The sequence below is a fragment of the Vipera ursinii genome, assembly GCF_947247035.1.
Source record: "Vipera ursinii genome assembly, chromosome: 1".
Taxonomy (NCBI): domain Eukaryota; kingdom Metazoa; phylum Chordata; class Lepidosauria; order Squamata; family Viperidae; genus Vipera; species Vipera ursinii.
In genome coordinates, this window is record NC_139512.1 from 311,722,749 (window position 1) to 311,739,019 (window position 16,271).

Here is a 16,271-nt window from a genome sequence, read left to right on the forward strand (position 1 = left end):
AGTATAAAGTTCAAGTCAAAGCTTTGTTTTAAATCACTACTGTGGGGCCTATCACAGATTTGCTCCAGCCTCATCTTGTTATATGAGGAGGGGGCTATATTTTCATCTCCCACACAGTGGAGAATCCAGAAGCACTGCTGAATCCTCTTCAATCTTTGCTGAACACAAACAGTATTTTTTTTTGGGGGGGGAGACCAATACTGTATTCACAAGAAAGCCTTTCACATGAGTAACATATAAATGAGGGGGGAAACACCTGATTCACTTGTATCCCATCTTCCAACACAGTCACCAGTCTGAAGCATCACTGAAGAAAGGTAAGATGCTAATACAACAGCAATAACAAAAACTGACAAACTATATCATTTAAGCATTTATATTCTAAATATGGATTTTTGTAATTCTAGTTACAGATTGTTATAATTTCGGTAGAAAGCAGAGGAGAAAATGTTTAGTAGAAAACAAAATCACGTACCTTTTCCACGTAGATGCTGGATATCAGTGATACCATCAGGTGGCCAAAAAGAAGCCACAGTATATATCCTTTGCCCCATTCCATCCAGAAACTCCATTCAAAATCAACTGGATCCTAGACATCAATGGAACCAAACTATCATTAATTTCTTTTGAAATGAGCTTCCTTATAAAGAAATCAAACATATAAAATGTTTGGTACTGAAATTCCTATCATCTCCAAAACGTTGCCATGTTAGCTGAAGATGAAGGATACACATTATAGAGACCCAACTCGGAGAAGCTCATATCACATCACTGTAATATTTCATGCTAGGTACCAGGAAAAAATACAGGATAGTTACCCAAATAGATTTATTGCATAGAACACAACAGTAAGACTTAGCAAGGCTGTCAGTAAAGGCTCTAGGAACCTTTACCCACTTATTCTTTTGTTTCTTTTTTTTCAATTATAAAAATCCCATAAATAGCCTGTTGAGTGATGATTTCAATGACAGCCAGTTTGGTATAGTGGTTAAGGCAGCAGACCAGAAACCAGAAAATCATGAGCTCTATTCCCATCTTAGACAAAAAGGCCAGCTTGATGACTTTGAGTCAGTCACTTAACCCTAGGAAGAAGACAACAGTAAACCATTTCTTGCCAAGAAAACTACAGGCAAGCTCTAGGAGAAGACTAGATTAAATGCACAAAATAACAACAACAATAAATCATTTCTATATAATAATTTATAGAAACCTTGGACATTATCAGAGAATGTGGTAATAACACAAAATACTAATGATGGCATGGTTGAGTCAATCTCTGCTAGCTTTCTTATTACCCCTATCTTGCCACTTAGATACAGTGTAGGAAGTGCATTAATTAATTTATTTTCTAATTCATTAATTAATTCATTAATTTATTTTCTAATTCATTAATTCATTACATGCAGTTGGGAGAACAGCAGCTACATGAAGTTGCCAGTTTTTGCTATACTCTAGGCTTCAGCACTTCTATGCAATATCTCTTCCTTCTTTTTCAACAAGTCTTTTTTTTAATTTTAATACAAAGCTCACCACAGGGGCATTTCCATGTAGGTTCACTGATGGTTAGTAAAAACTAGCCTTGATCGCTGGCTGGAAGGCATTCTCATTTGATTGATTCACTTCTGTCACCTAATATTTTTTAAGTCCAAAGCGGACACTCTCTTAGACTTCCTGAAAACACCTTCACATAAGATCATTACTGGAAATCCAATGCCAATTTATAAGGCCCCTATCTATGCAATGAAACCATGGATGGCAAACATATCAGCAGTTGTAAAACACACACACACACACACACACACACACACACACACATAATACAAAATCAGGCTGAGGGCCTTTCATTAAAATTTCTTCTATGCCATATGTCATGGTGCAGCTGCACAACAAATAGGTAGGGCCCAATTCCTGGAGGAAGAGGCAAGATTTCATGGCCTCCTGAAAGATCTTTGGGAGAAAGTACCATAACAGAGAGGGCAACCTTCCTAGGACCCCATGGTTGATGTTGCCTCCCTTCACAAGACCTGATGTTATGGGCAGAAATCACTGGGGAAAGGCAGTCCCACAATGATGTGATGTAGATAGCAGTGGTCAAAGACATCTGTATTTTAGTCTCAAAATCTAGTAGCTCAGGTCTCATACCCGTTACAAAAAGTTGACTACACTGTTACAGAGTTTCTTTGGATTTTGTATTGTTGTCTTTTTGTTTCCAGAAATAGCTGCCAGAAGCAAGGAATATTCCTATATTCATTAAAGCCGTGTATTTCAATCTTCGCTACTTTAAGTTCTGTGGATTTCAATTCCCAGAATTCCCCAATCAGCCATTTGGAACAACATTGGCTGGAAAATTTTGGGAGTTGAAATCCACAGATCTTAAAATTGCTAAGCTTGAGAATCACTGCATTAGAGACTTCTAAATGCAAGGTCCCAGCTCCTTATAGAAGGTTTTGCAAAGAGCCCTCAGCTCCTTCTGCAATCAGTTGTATGCCCTAGTCAACTGTGCTGCACTCATAGATCACAGCTGTTGTGTGTTTATTTATTTTATTTTATTTTAATTCCATTTATATCCCGCCCTTCTCCGAAGACTCAGGGCAGCTTACAAGCTTAGCAGTAGCCTTCATTCTATGTATATGCCTGCTTATTAGGGCTTTCACACACACCCCAAGCGGCATTATTACAAAGTCAGCTTAATTGCCCCCAACAATCTGGGTCCTCATTTTACCTACCTCGGAAGGATGGAAGGCTGAGTCAACCTTGAGCCTGGTGGGATGCGAACCTGCACTAATTGTCATGGTACAGCTTAACAAGGGAAAGACCTACCCACTGCCCTTTTGTTCAGATGTTGATACAAAGGTAGCAAAGGATGTTGTGAGAAAGCCTCTTTCCAAAAGGCGCCATTCAGCTCTGAACAGAAACTGCTACTGACACCAACAGTAATACTTATTCTGACTTTCCCAGAAAATCTCCCTCGCCAAACCATTGTGGCTTGTACTTAAAAAGAGATCTTCAGTGGGTTTATATATTTAATGTGTAACTAGAGAATTTATCCACCTAGTGGAAAAGGAGAATTCCCCCACGAAAAAAAACTAAAAGGGCCCCTACCAAAATGATGACTTCAACTAATTGCCATTTGGCTGGTGAAACTGTCTCCATGAGTAGCCTTTCCAAAATATTGCATCCAAGAGGGGAGCAAAATTCTTTTATTAGTCTATGACAAACTGCCATTTAGTAGCTGCATTTAATTACCTTTTTTCTTCTTTATGCCTACATTTTATTTTAAGGTCACTTTTTCAAACTGCAGACTCTCTCGACAGAAAGGTAGGAGATAGCATGAAACAGATAAACAAAAATATTGCCTTTTGTCTCCTAATGTTTCCCTGTCAAATTGCAAGGCAATGTTCACTTTTGGAATCTGTTTCCAGGAGACCTGCCAAGAACATCCTTTGCAGCAGTCTTGATCAAAAGGAATTTCCAAATTAGAACAGAAAGCAGGCAATCATCATTGTCTGTGTTTATGCTTCCATTCCTTGAGGAGCGTGGCACAGATTTCAAATATACTGTATGTCCCAAGAACAGCTTTCTTGCTTTAAACTCAAAATATGTTACCATGAAAAATGTTAATGCAACAAGTAGCTTTATGCTTCTCAACATCTGTAGTCCTGTAATATGAGAAAGGAAACTATTGTGCAACAGCTAATGGCCCTTTCATATTAAGTACTAAAATGTGTGTATGCTATGGGATTTTCATATAAGTGCTGGCTCCTTCTATTTATCAAAAAGAAGCAGGTAAGCCAGAAGAGTCATAAGCTAAGCTATAATAAAGACATTAGTTACCATTGGCTGAGCCATTCAAATTTTATCAGAATTATAGTCCTTGTTTGGAGACTGCTTTATACAGTGACTGTTCACAGTTACATGATGACAAAAAATAATAATTTTCAACCAATCTTCACATTTACAACCTTCACGGATCTATAAAGCGAAAGAAAACTGAAGTATGATGGTATACACAGCCATGGTTTCACTTAGTGACCACCTCACAACAATCAAGTTGCTGGTCCCAACTGTGATCAAGAAATGAGGACTACTTGTATTCTGACTCTGACTGTTGTTTAATGATGTATCCCCTTGCTGACATAAATAAGCTGCTTAAAATGTAACATACCTACAGCACACGAATATTAACAGTTGTGAAAGAGTAATGTCTCTAAGAAAGGCAAACCCCCGTAGCTATCATCCAAAAATTGTCAAATTTTATTTACATTAAAAACTTAGAATTATACTTTGTCCCCAAGATTTTCAGGTTTCTTGGCAAAGAACTTTGGTCTTATTATTACATATCTTTCTACAAATGATTGTATATATACAATACATTCAAGGATAACTTTTAAAAAATACGGTGGACAAGTTGTTTGAAGGAGGATATGGGAATGCAGAAGAAAGAATAATAGACTTCTATCCCTCTACTGCAGGGGTGTCAAACTGCCGGCCCATGGGCCAGATGCGTCATGCCGAAACCACACCCACCCCATTGCCAGCAATGGAAAAAAGTCACGATATGTCACAACACGTCACATGACGTTGCAAGTCACGTGCTCTACTGGATAGAAGTCAGTTCTTTGACTTAGGTACTTGTATCAAGGGAAGGGCTATGATCTGTTACCCAGAAAGCCACTCGCTTTTTTAATTGTGCATCTCAGGAGCTGTATGATGCAAGGGCCCTAATTACATTCTGCAATGTATATCTATATTAAAATTGACATGCTACTATTCAGCTTCCAAGTGCCATACCAAAACAGTCTTCTAAGTATTCCAAATGAAACTAATTTGTAAAAATGGAACTTAGCTCAACTCAGCACAACCAGAATTACAGAAGGTGCTGACTGGAAGAAAATTTGGCTGAAGCTATTGTTTGCAGAAAGAATTTAATAGAGGTTGGATCTGATCAACATCTGCACCTAAACCTAGAATTGCCTTTTTCATTCTTCCGTGCCTCAAGTATTCCAAATACCCTTGTATCTGAAAACATAATTATATCTGAAAGAAAAAATATCTGAAAACATACCCAAACATGGGTATGTTTTTAGCTATAAGGCAACACATTGTAAAAGAAATGGAATCTGAAACTTTTTTGCCTAGTAATATTTAATGAATGAACCTTTATTGTCAAAGTACAACCACGTATACATTGAAATTGGCTGAGCCTCCCTTCATGCCCCCACCCCCCAACTTACAGTGACACAAACCCTCCATCTTATTACACCATGTGAACTAATTGCACAACACACCAGCCTCACAAGTCAATTATGCATAAAATTTATAAAAATTATTTCCCGTTCAAAAGCCTAACAGCCCATGGATCAAAGCTGTTTTTCAGCCTGTTGGTGCGGCTGGCTATACTCCTATATCTCCTACCCGATGGTAGGAGAGTAAAGAGATACCGTCCAGGGTGGTACCCCCAATAAAAATAATTTTTGTTATTGTTTCCAAGCAATTTTAGCTTATATTACTAAGAAATAGTATGCATTGAAAGGTGAATGTGCCAGCTAAACTGCAGTTATTTGCACACTCAAGCTTTAATACCCACAGTGGGAGTCAAAACAAGCTGCCCACATTGATTATGCATCAATGATGTATACATGTATAAAGGGGAAAGGCTTCAATTGTGATGCTGTAACCACACTGTTGCCTCTTTTGACCCATCCTTCAGACAGCACCACACTCAAGGGTATACAGCAAACAATATTCAAAATTTAGCATTATGCTAATTCTATTTCTCTTTTAAGTACTAGAGGCCGTTTTAATTGTCAAATCGTATCATGACAATTTGACAAGCTGTTTCGCATTGGATGGACACAGGTTTTATCATAATTTGTATCAAAATGCTCTATCCTCATCTTGAATATAATTTAAAACATTAGGCCTCAAAACGTATTGTCATTCAGTCTCAATCACATTTCAATGCACTTTAAACTATTAAGTAATCTCATTGACCTTACCTTCCTCAACCCCAGTATATTTTTCTCCAGTTCAAATTTTCTGTCAAGTTCCTCTTCGTATTCTGCACAAATAAGAAATACCATCAGTTCTCTTACAAAGAGGACACATAAGAAAAACTAAATTCCAAGTAGTATTGTTAGAATGAAAGCCTACTAAGGCCCATGACTCTTTTCTAAGGGAAGTAAGAGCTATTACAGAATATATTAATATATTATGAATTGTCAGTTGTTAGATAATACATGACCCTCAAATTTGATCAGCTTGTCACATAAAAAACAAAACAAAAATAAAACGTGCAGTTTCCCGTTTGCAGAGAAGGGAAAATCTGAATAAAAATAATTATAATTTTGACTATGTTCACAACTCACTTACTAAAACTCCACCTTCTTGTAGGCCTCCTAAAGCAAGCAAGTTAGCCATCTCTCCTCAAAATGCTCTACCTTTAAAAATTTGCATATAGCAGTAATAATATGAAACTTTTTTTTAAAATGACATCAGGACTGTTCTAAGAACAGTGGATATCAGTTCCATGTGGGCTCAATATTAACAGTATTAAACAAAAAAATAGTTAAAAAGAAGAGAGTCTGAAGTACAGTATCTTGTAATATTGTTTCTAGCAATAGCAATAGCATTTAGACTTATATATCACCTCATAGTGCTTTACAGCACTCTTTGGGTGGTTTACAAGTGTAAGAAGCATTGTTCACCTCTTGTCCCCTGCAATCTGGGTCCTCAGAAGGATGGAAGGCTGAGTCAACCTTGAGCCCTGTCAGGATCAACCTCCAGGCTATGGGCAGAGGGGTAGTATAGGCAGTATTTGTCTGAAATGCAGGTATTCCTCAACTTTTGACCACAATTGAGCCAAAACTTTCTGTTGCTAAGTGAGATGTTTACAACCTTTCTTGCCACAGTTGTTAAGTGAATCACTGCAGTTGTTAAATTAGTACACAGATATTAAGTGAATTTGGCTTCCCCACTGACTTTGCTTGTCAAAAAGTCACAAAAGTTGATCGCATGACCCCAGGACACAGCAACGGTCATAAAAATGAGTCAGCTGCCAAGCACCCAAATTTTGATCATGTGACCATGGGGATGATGAAATGGTCATGTGAAAAATGGACATAAGTCACTTTTTTCAGTGCCATTGTAACTTTGAAAGGTCACTAAATGAACTGTTGTAAGTCAAGGACCAGATCCTGAAGCTAAAACTCAAATACTTTGCCACCTAATGAGAAGAAAGGACTCACTGGAGAAGAGCCTAATGCTGGGAAAGATTGAGGGCAAGAGAAGAAGGGGACGACAGAGAATGAGGTGGCTGGATGGAGTCACTGAAGCAGTAGGCGTGAGCTTAAATGGACTCCAGCAGATGGTAGAGGACAGGAAGGCCTGGAGGAATGTTGTCCATGGGGTCGTGATGGGTCGGACACGACTTTGCAGCTAACAACAAAGTCAAGGACTACTTGTACTGCACTTAACCGCTGTGCTACCATGGCAACTTATTACATTTCATTTTATTCATTTCTCTCTTATGTGGAGCATATCAGCTAATAATTGCTTAACTGATCAATAGCTCTAATAAGTGGATATGTATATTTATATTGCCCTACTGACCACTAAATACCAAGACAGCTAGAAAAAAGAAATAATGCTTTACAAATATTTCCTATGCCTATTTCCTAACAAATATTTCCTATGCCAAATATTTCCTATGGCTATGTGGATATAAAATAGATTCTCTCCAACAATTACTCCTTAACAGAAGTGAATTTCCATCTTTAAGTCTGGTAAGAGAAAATGCCTCAGAAGTTCAAGCCATCAGCTGAGCAAAGCTTAGAAGGAACGGCCTTCAAAATGAGGAGCTAAACTTTTGATTTATCACCTTTGGTTTTTGTAGGAGATTCTTAATATCTAGCTGAAGAAATTCATCTCTTCAAGAAATGAGTTTTTCTTTTTATTTTTTGATGCTCAAAATAAATTTCTGGTATAAGACATCATCTTCTCTGAGAATATTTTCCTATTTTTTCTTAGCCTGGTTACCCAGCAGAGAAGAGAGCTGAAAATCAAGTTTGTATTACCAATCACTAGGGATCAGTGTCTCTAATTACATGTTTCTTTGTCTTACTTTAATTGTTGATTGCAAATTTCTCTGGTAGCCATTCCTAACAGAAAATTACAAGCAGGGTGTTAAGTGAACTAAATCATCATCAGGAAAATGAGCAGGATAGAAGCACATAAAGTCAAATAAAGACTACAGATAATTTCATCTTATAAAACACTGTCCTACCAATTTTTTTATTCAGTACCACAGAGAGGGAGATTACTTTCCTTCAAATTCTACCAAAACTGCTGATAATTTTCTACATTGTGTGTAGATGTTAGCTGATCTGTATAAAGCTTTAATGAAAAAAACTCCCCCAAAACTAAGTGTGCTTCCTTGTGTCTATCCCAGGAAGTAAATAATTACACTAAAGAGTGCCCGTCCTAGTATCTAATCTAGAAATTTGGATTTTGCACTAGGCCTATAGAGCTGCAGCCTCATCTGATTAATGAGTGCCAAGAGATAGTACACGGGCACCACGCATCTTCCAAATCATTTTTCTCCTGCCAAATCTAATATTTCTAATCTGCAGTACTGGGGCAAATGTTTTTTGAAAACCTCTCTGTATAGTTTCTATTGCCACCTCAGATATGCTCATACAGATTATACAGAAGTATTTGTTTTGAAGGCAATGCCCTCACAAACAGAATAGTGAGGAAAAAATGAGCATAAATATCTGATGAATCATAAAGACAGGCATTTATGACATTTCATGGGTACCATCAATCCTAGACATGCCGAGGAAAGAAACAACTACTGTCTATCTGCTAAATTAAACCATTCTCCAAATGTGCTATATTTCAAGGGGATACTCAAGTTTCCTATTACAATTAATATTTTGATCCAAATAACTCATAGATTCTCTGCCGAAACATGTTCTGTTAATGCTCTGTACTACTAGCTTCTTCTCATTCTATTTTGTCTCTTCCATTTTAACACCTTTCTATTGTGCTGCTGAGACAAAATCCTACTACTACACATCCTTGACTGTTTATTTTAGTATTTTCTACTGTCTTCTAAGGATTTTTTTCAAGAAGCTACTTATACTGTCCATTTAGTACAAACATTCTTGAACTGAGCTTCTGGAAAGCTCAGCTTTCCATTTGACATTATGAACTATCATGGAACAAAATTGCATTGCTATTATCAAAGCATACACCTGATCATTTTCAAAACAGCAGCAATAATAGAATCCTTTATGCTGAAATATTATTGTTGAACACTTATGTGGAGTTTCAGATTACTCAAAACCAAGCTTAGATTCAATCTGTTCTCACAAATGATACATTTCTTGTGATCACTGAGTTCTCAGTTGAAATACGAGGATATTGAAATAATGAAGGATATTCTTATCAATACCTTTATTTTGTTTTCTATACGTAGAGTGTCAGTTCAAAAACTAGAGACCAAAATAATTTGAAATGTCAGAGGTTAAAACATCCAACATCCTAATGATAACTGTTTATATAAACCACCTTATTACTGGGATACATTAGTTATTATTTCAACATTCTAAAAACTGTTATGCTATCTCCTCCTAGTGGAAAAAGTAAAGAATAGCAGGAGTTACTTTACAGTAGTAATTCTATTTATTGGATACTACTACCATAGCTTTTTTCAGGGTGGCATACATACTACTATAGTTCCCTACTATCACAACTTTGTGAGGAGTAACCAGCCCAAACCCTAAGCAATAATATATCAGATACATATAACATTTATTTGTGTACATATTGAATACAACTAAGATTATCCCAGGCACATTGAGTCACATAATTCCAACTCTAAAAAAGCCACCCAAAAGAGGCAAAAATTAAATATATAGATTAAAGAATTAGCACATATCTCATGTTATTGAACTGGTAAGTGACAATATACCGTATGTGCTTAATCACTATATAGAAGGATGCAAATTTTTATTTTGTTCTATAGCAACCAAGAGCCTTAAGGCACAGGGCAGTAGCATAGTGCAGGGGTCTCCAAACTTGGCAACTTTAAGACTTGTGAACTTCATCTCCCAGAATTCCCCAGCCAGCTGGCTGAGGAATTCTGGGAGATGAAGTCCACAAGTCTTAAAGTTGCCAAGCTTGAAACCCCTGGCATAGTGACCGCTGTCTGAGGAAAGAATTTTCTACTTCTTTCTATTTTCTCAACTGAGGGAACAAGTGTTTTAGGTGCATTGAGCCAATCCAAGCCTTGCACACTTTTCTTGATTTTTCACTGAAAATTGGCAGAAAATTACATAGTACTTTCAACAAATCTGTTTTCAAATATGATCTCTGGTCTCTTGGATTCCAGGAAAAGGGACATGGGTAAAAGGAAATTTTACAGCATGCAGCTATTTAAACCTATCAAAGGTTATGCAGAGAGGATCTTCCAGTAGTGCAGATGTTATTGAAATAGCTAGGTATATTGTGAATTATATGATGCAATGGCAGATACTTCTTATGTTATCTATACCTTTTCAAACTGGGTGATCTCCAATGTGAACCAATTTCTGGAAGTTTCAGAAACAGGCAGGTTAGCTGGAGAGGTCACTGAGTTAAAACTCAATTTGGGGAAAATGTACTATATAGCAAGTAGAATGTTACTGCACGAGCAATTTTTAAAAAGTCTTCAATTTTTAGTCTTTTTAGAGAAAGTTACTACATAAGTTCTAGATTCATTACATAAATTGGCTTCCAGGACCTCACATATTTCTGCACCTCACTGTTGCCAATGAGCACAATAGATGACATTTTCCCAGATATGTAGCTGCTAAGAATGAAGACAACTTGGTGGCACATAATCAGTTGAATGAAACAAAGCATGAAAAAAGATATCTTGGCACCAGATATGCTAGCTTACACATTCATCACAAATCCATTTATTTTTATACAGATTATTTTACGTTGCTTTCCTTTGCTGATGTATGAATTACAAAGAATCTTATATCTACTTGCTATTCTAAGAAACACGCACACAAGCAAAATGATTCAATGCAACACTCTGCTTGGGACTGTAGGAAAGCAGCTACATATTTTCTATTTTTTATTTCAATTTACTGGGAAATACAAAAAGGAAAAAAAATAATACCTAAAGATAATGGGCATGAAGTTGAGACTTACCTTGAGAAGCTTGGAAGACTTTGTAGAAAGAATAAAAATGGGAGCCAAAAGAAAGAAATAAGTAGAGATACAATTCCCATCTAGGCAAAGTCGCCGACTGGAAGAACATTTTTAGGCTTCTCAACACTTAGGAGGACATTCTAGCAATACACCTAAAAATAATGAGATAGTATGTTTAGTATTTAGTTAGTCCCACTTAGAAATGTCAGACAGGACTGTTAGGTAGATGACTATGGCCTAACTGGTTGGGTTGGCAATATATATAAACTATGATTGTGGTGTTGTAATAGAAACTGTATTGTATCACTTTAAATGTGTGATGATTGGCCAACGCTGTTTTTCCAACAGCCATAAGAGGGAGCTAGAGACATACCTTCTCTCTCTCTGCTATTCTCTCTGTAACTTTTGCTGTTACTTGCTGATTATTGTGGGTTTGCTACTGTTTGCTAAACCTGAAGAACTGTGTTTTGACTTACGGACTGGTAAGAAGACTCTGAATTGGATACTCCTTGGACTATTGTTATTTGCTATCATCTCTTCACTCGTGTATGACCTGGACTGACTTTTTCTTGGACTGCTATTGTATTATTCCACAAGTAAAGTTTTTAACACACCTCAGTGTATCTGTGTGGTTGCTGCGTAAACCTGACTACTCTCAGTATCACCTTTTTCTGTGCACGCTCGTTAGCTCAAGAGATACTCTGTACATCCTTATTAAGGACCACAGAAAGGAAGAACTTCAAATTTTATTTTTGGAAACTTTTTCTCCTTTTCTTCATTTTGCAGAGAATGGAAGATGGAAGAGGAAGAGCTTAGGCTTACAGTTTGGTTTCCTAAGAATATAAGAAGAGATGTTGCAAGTAAAAATAGAAGCCATATGCACCTATTAATACAGATAGATGATAGATAGCTAGACAAAATATATACAAAATATAAGTAAATAAGTAAAGACTTTGTTTTTCAACCTAAATCCCAGGCCAAAATCATGCTCCCTACTCCAAAACTTTCTTCAGCTTTTTCCATTCCTGAAATGCACAAAGTAGAAGCAAAGCAATCTGATCTTTCCTAGAACTTTCTGGAATGGTGGAAATTAACATGACACAATTAATGAAAAAGGTAGAATCAAGGTCTGATTAGATATAGGGTAGGCTTGTTTCTGAAATACAGCTAAGAAATTATTTTCCCCAGTGAAGACAGGAAATGTAGCATTTTTTCTCTCTAACATTTTCCTGCAAGTGCAGGGTCCATGTTTTTGGGTGGGGGGGGGAGTGTTGATCCATTGCTTGGAACAGAAATTGATTGGCTGGCTTGTTGCCTGAGCCTGGTGTGTGCGATGAGAGAGAGTAACTGATCCAAAGTCATCCAGCTAGCTTACATGCCTGAGGTAGGACTAGAACTCACAGTCTCCTGGTTTTTAGTCTAGTGTCTTTGCCACTAGGCTCTCAAGAAAGATGAAATTTCTGAGTGAAAAAAATGGGGGGGGCGGCACAGGAAGGTATAATAGTATGTTCCTGGCCGCTGAATCACAATGAATTCAGCTGATTCCTTCTGCTGTGTCTGTTCTTGGCTTGTAATATGAACCCACTAATATAGCTCAGAATATGTTCAATTTGTTCACTGAATTCAGCAAAGCTTACCTCTTCATGTATGTAAACAGTAGGTAGGGAAGAAACCTTTTCTTTTCAAAGATCATATTCAGAAATAAGATTGTGTGGTGCTCAGATTGGACTAATAGGCCACAGGCCACAGATAAGCAGTATGAGACAATGTAATGTCTGTGAGAATAACCTTCAGAGACAGGAGGAAAAGCTACAGATAGCCTAGACAGCAATATGTTATACAGTAAGAGAAATCTGAATCCAAGCAGGGATGGGGATAAGAAAAAGCATTTCTGAAATGACCCTCCACAGTTCTCTGAAATGTAAAGTGGGGGGGGAGGTGAACACAACCTTGCAAGATTTCTGGTAATGTACAATATAGTAGTAGTACTCAGAGGTTTGATTTCCTGGCCTGCTGGAAGGACTGATGGATGATCAGTTGGTGGTGGATCATATATCAAAGATCCCAGAGGATAGATAGTCCACTCTGGCACAGACTGACCCCGCAAGAGGAAACAGGTGTCTGTGTACACACTGAGGCTCACTTCTAAGCAAACCTGGCTAGGAGTGCCATATTAAGCACGTTTTGCTTTCTAGTGGTGGTGCTAGAGAAGACTCACTTGGACTGCAAGGAGATGACATCAATCAGTCCTAAAGGAAATCAACCTTGTGTTTTTTGGAAGGAGAGCAACTAAGGCTGAAGCTCAAATATTGGCCACCTAATGAGAAGAGAGGGCTCACTAGAAAAGAATCTGACGTTGGGGACCGACTGAATGCAAAAGGGGACGGCAGAGCATGAGATGGCTAGATAGCATCATCAGCGCAACAATAGGTGAATTTGCGCAAAAGCCGGGAAACAGCGGAGGACGGGAAGAGGAGGGCTGATGTGCTTTATAGTCCACGGGGGTCGCAAAGAGTCGGACCCCAACTTAGCGACTGAACCACAAAAATTAAGCACCTTTATTTTGACTCAGGGAACTAGCGGGCAGACTCTTGCTTACAGGAGCCGATGCCGCTATAAACGTGTGCGGCACGCCGATATTTTGCGTGAATTTCTTTGCCCCTGCAGAAATTGCCCGTGTATCTTTAACGATGTTTCTTTGTACTTCGATCCGGCGCGCAGCACCAGGGCCTTTTCAAAGTCTCAGGGCACCACGAGCCCAGGCCAGCATTCCTTCTCCCCGACAAGAAGCGTTTTAAGAGCAGAAACAAGCATTTGTGCCGGCGATCGCCGCTAACAGCCACCTTAGGAACTTGAAGATGCGTGGACTTCAACTCCCAGAATTCCCCAGCCAGCTATGCTGGCTGGGGAATTCTGGGAGTTGAAGTCCACGCATCTTCAAGTTCCTAAGGTTGGGAAACGCTGCTCTAACTAACAACGCGAGACAAACAAACGCACCGACCTGCAGCAGAGCAAACATCGCCCGCCTCCTTGCGCGGCATCAGACCAGCCTGTCACGTTTCCGGCTCCGGCCCAATAAGCCGCGACTCCGCCCCTTCTTCGCCTGAAGGCGTGGCGTTTCCCTGCTCCGAACTGCGGAGCTTTCAGCGGCCGCTCTGTTCGAGTAGAAACGGAGCGAATGGCGGTGGCGCTTTTTTTTCCCTCCGTGCAGGAGCCGCCCCTCAAACACTCCCGAGTTCGCCTCTTTTTTTGTCTTTGGTGTCTGGAGAGCAACGATGGGGAGCAAGATGGCCGGTTGCATTGTAAGAGCGATGGTTTTGCTGCAACCTGCCGTCTTTTAGCCTGCTTACCTGCCAGCAAGCCAAGAGCCCTTTTTTAAGATTCAGCAAAAAAAAAAAAAACAACCAACGGAAATAACATTGATTCTTACGTCAATATAATTTTCCTCCATCTTTTCATTGGTACCTTAAAATCAATACCTGGCGATCGAGCTGGTGGGAACTCAAAAATATTAAACCTCTGAGGATTCCGTTTTAACTGATTCGTTTTGCTGCTTTGAAGATCGTAAAATCTAAAACGGGGGAGATTTTATTTATTTAATTTTATTTTAATTCCATTTATATCCCGCCCTTCTCCGAAGACTCAGGGCGGCTTACAAGCTTAGCAGTAGCCTTCATTCTATGTATATGCCTGCTTATTAGGGCTTTCACACACACCCACAAGTGGCATTATTACAAAGTCAGCTTAATTGCCCCCAACAATCTGGGTCCTCATTTTACCTACCTCGGAAGGACGGAAGGCTGAGTCAACCTTGAGCCTGGTGGGATGCGAACCTGCACTAATTGCAGGCAGCTGGTGTTACTTAAGGAGGCATTAGCCCACTGTTCCACCAAGGCTCCAAGATGAGCCTTGTTTCATTTGGAGCCCCTTTCATCCCCTGGGTATGAACTGACTGTCATGCAAACAGCCCATGCCAAAGGGTCAGGGAGGAAATAATAGGAGCTTGGGTCTAACACAAAAGATGGCATCAATTTGAGGGAGATTGCTATATAATCAAATAGTATTCTAGACCATTTCCTTGAATGGGGTTTTGTATTGTACTCCTATTTGGGCCTGTGATCTTAGAGAATAGCAATGGATAACTGATCTCTTCAGCTTGGTGATTCCAATTGCCGCAAGGCACTAATCTATATACAGTCCAGTTTAGACCTATATAAAACTCCTGGGAGCAATCATCAGGAGTTTTAGGGCTTCTCTGTAGAATCTGGATCAGGGGATCCTAGTTACCTATTGGAAAGACCCAGGGCAAGAAGCAGGCAGTCATCAGGAGACATTCCTTCTTTCACCCAAAGGAAAATTCCCATAGGGTCTGCTGGCACATTGTCAAGGCTGAGAGGTGACTTTTCTCAATGGAAGAAGAAATTTATCTATTATGAGCAGCCAACTCAAATCCCTGAAGGAACAAATTGGGAGAAGCAAGACTCTGAAGAAAGAGGGAGGAGGGATAGTAAAAGCAACCAAAATCTTAGAGATAAAATGTATCTAGCACTGGTAGCTACAGTTGTATATGTTGTAATAATAGTTAAGAAAGTGTTCACCAGCAACAAATAATGGAGGATTGATAACAGGAGGGGTGAAATGAAGGAGTTATTGTTTAAAACGGAAACGGGGCCTAGAGAGCTGTTGGAGGTCCAGCCGATCCAAATCCGACCGGTTGCGACTAAGAACCTATATTAGGTCTTATCTCGCAGCGATGAGGGCGGCGAGGTGTAATTACTTCTCTGCCCTCATCGCGTCCGCAAATAATCGCCCGGCCGCCCTGTTTAGGGTGACTCGCTTCCTCCTTAATCAGGAGGAGAGGGAGGATCCCTTGCAGGGTTGCGCCGAGGAGTTTGGTCAACATCTGTCGGATAAAATCGCTCGGATTCGGACCGGTCTGGACTCCAACTGGGCAGAGTCCGACAATCAGGACACGGGCGGTCTTGTCAATGTTATCTGGGAGGACTTTGATTCTGTGACCCCTGAGGAAGTGGACAGGATTATGGGGAGGTTGAGCTCCACCACAT

The 16,271-nt window shown here is 39.2% G+C and overlaps 1 protein-coding gene across 1 annotated transcript in view; it reads right to left on the bottom strand.

The window, feature by feature from the left end:
- The window catches only part of HHAT (hedgehog acyltransferase), a gene marked incomplete at its 3' end in the record, with an annotated part of 123,950 nt that extends 109,687 nt beyond the window's left edge, over positions 1–14,263 (bottom strand). Inside the window, exons 1-4 of the mRNA XM_083350204.1 lie at positions 14,207–14,263; positions 11,206–11,357; positions 6,000–6,061; positions 476–589 (exon numbers count right to left, since the gene is read on the bottom strand). Of these exons, the coding sequence (XP_083206330.1) occupies positions 476–589; positions 6,000–6,061; positions 11,206–11,314 (285 nt within the window). The 5' untranslated portion in view covers positions 11,315–11,357; positions 14,207–14,263. The remainder of the gene's footprint in view (positions 1–475; positions 590–5,999; positions 6,062–11,205; positions 11,358–14,206) is intronic.
- Positions 14,264–16,271: the final 2,008 nt, after the last annotated feature.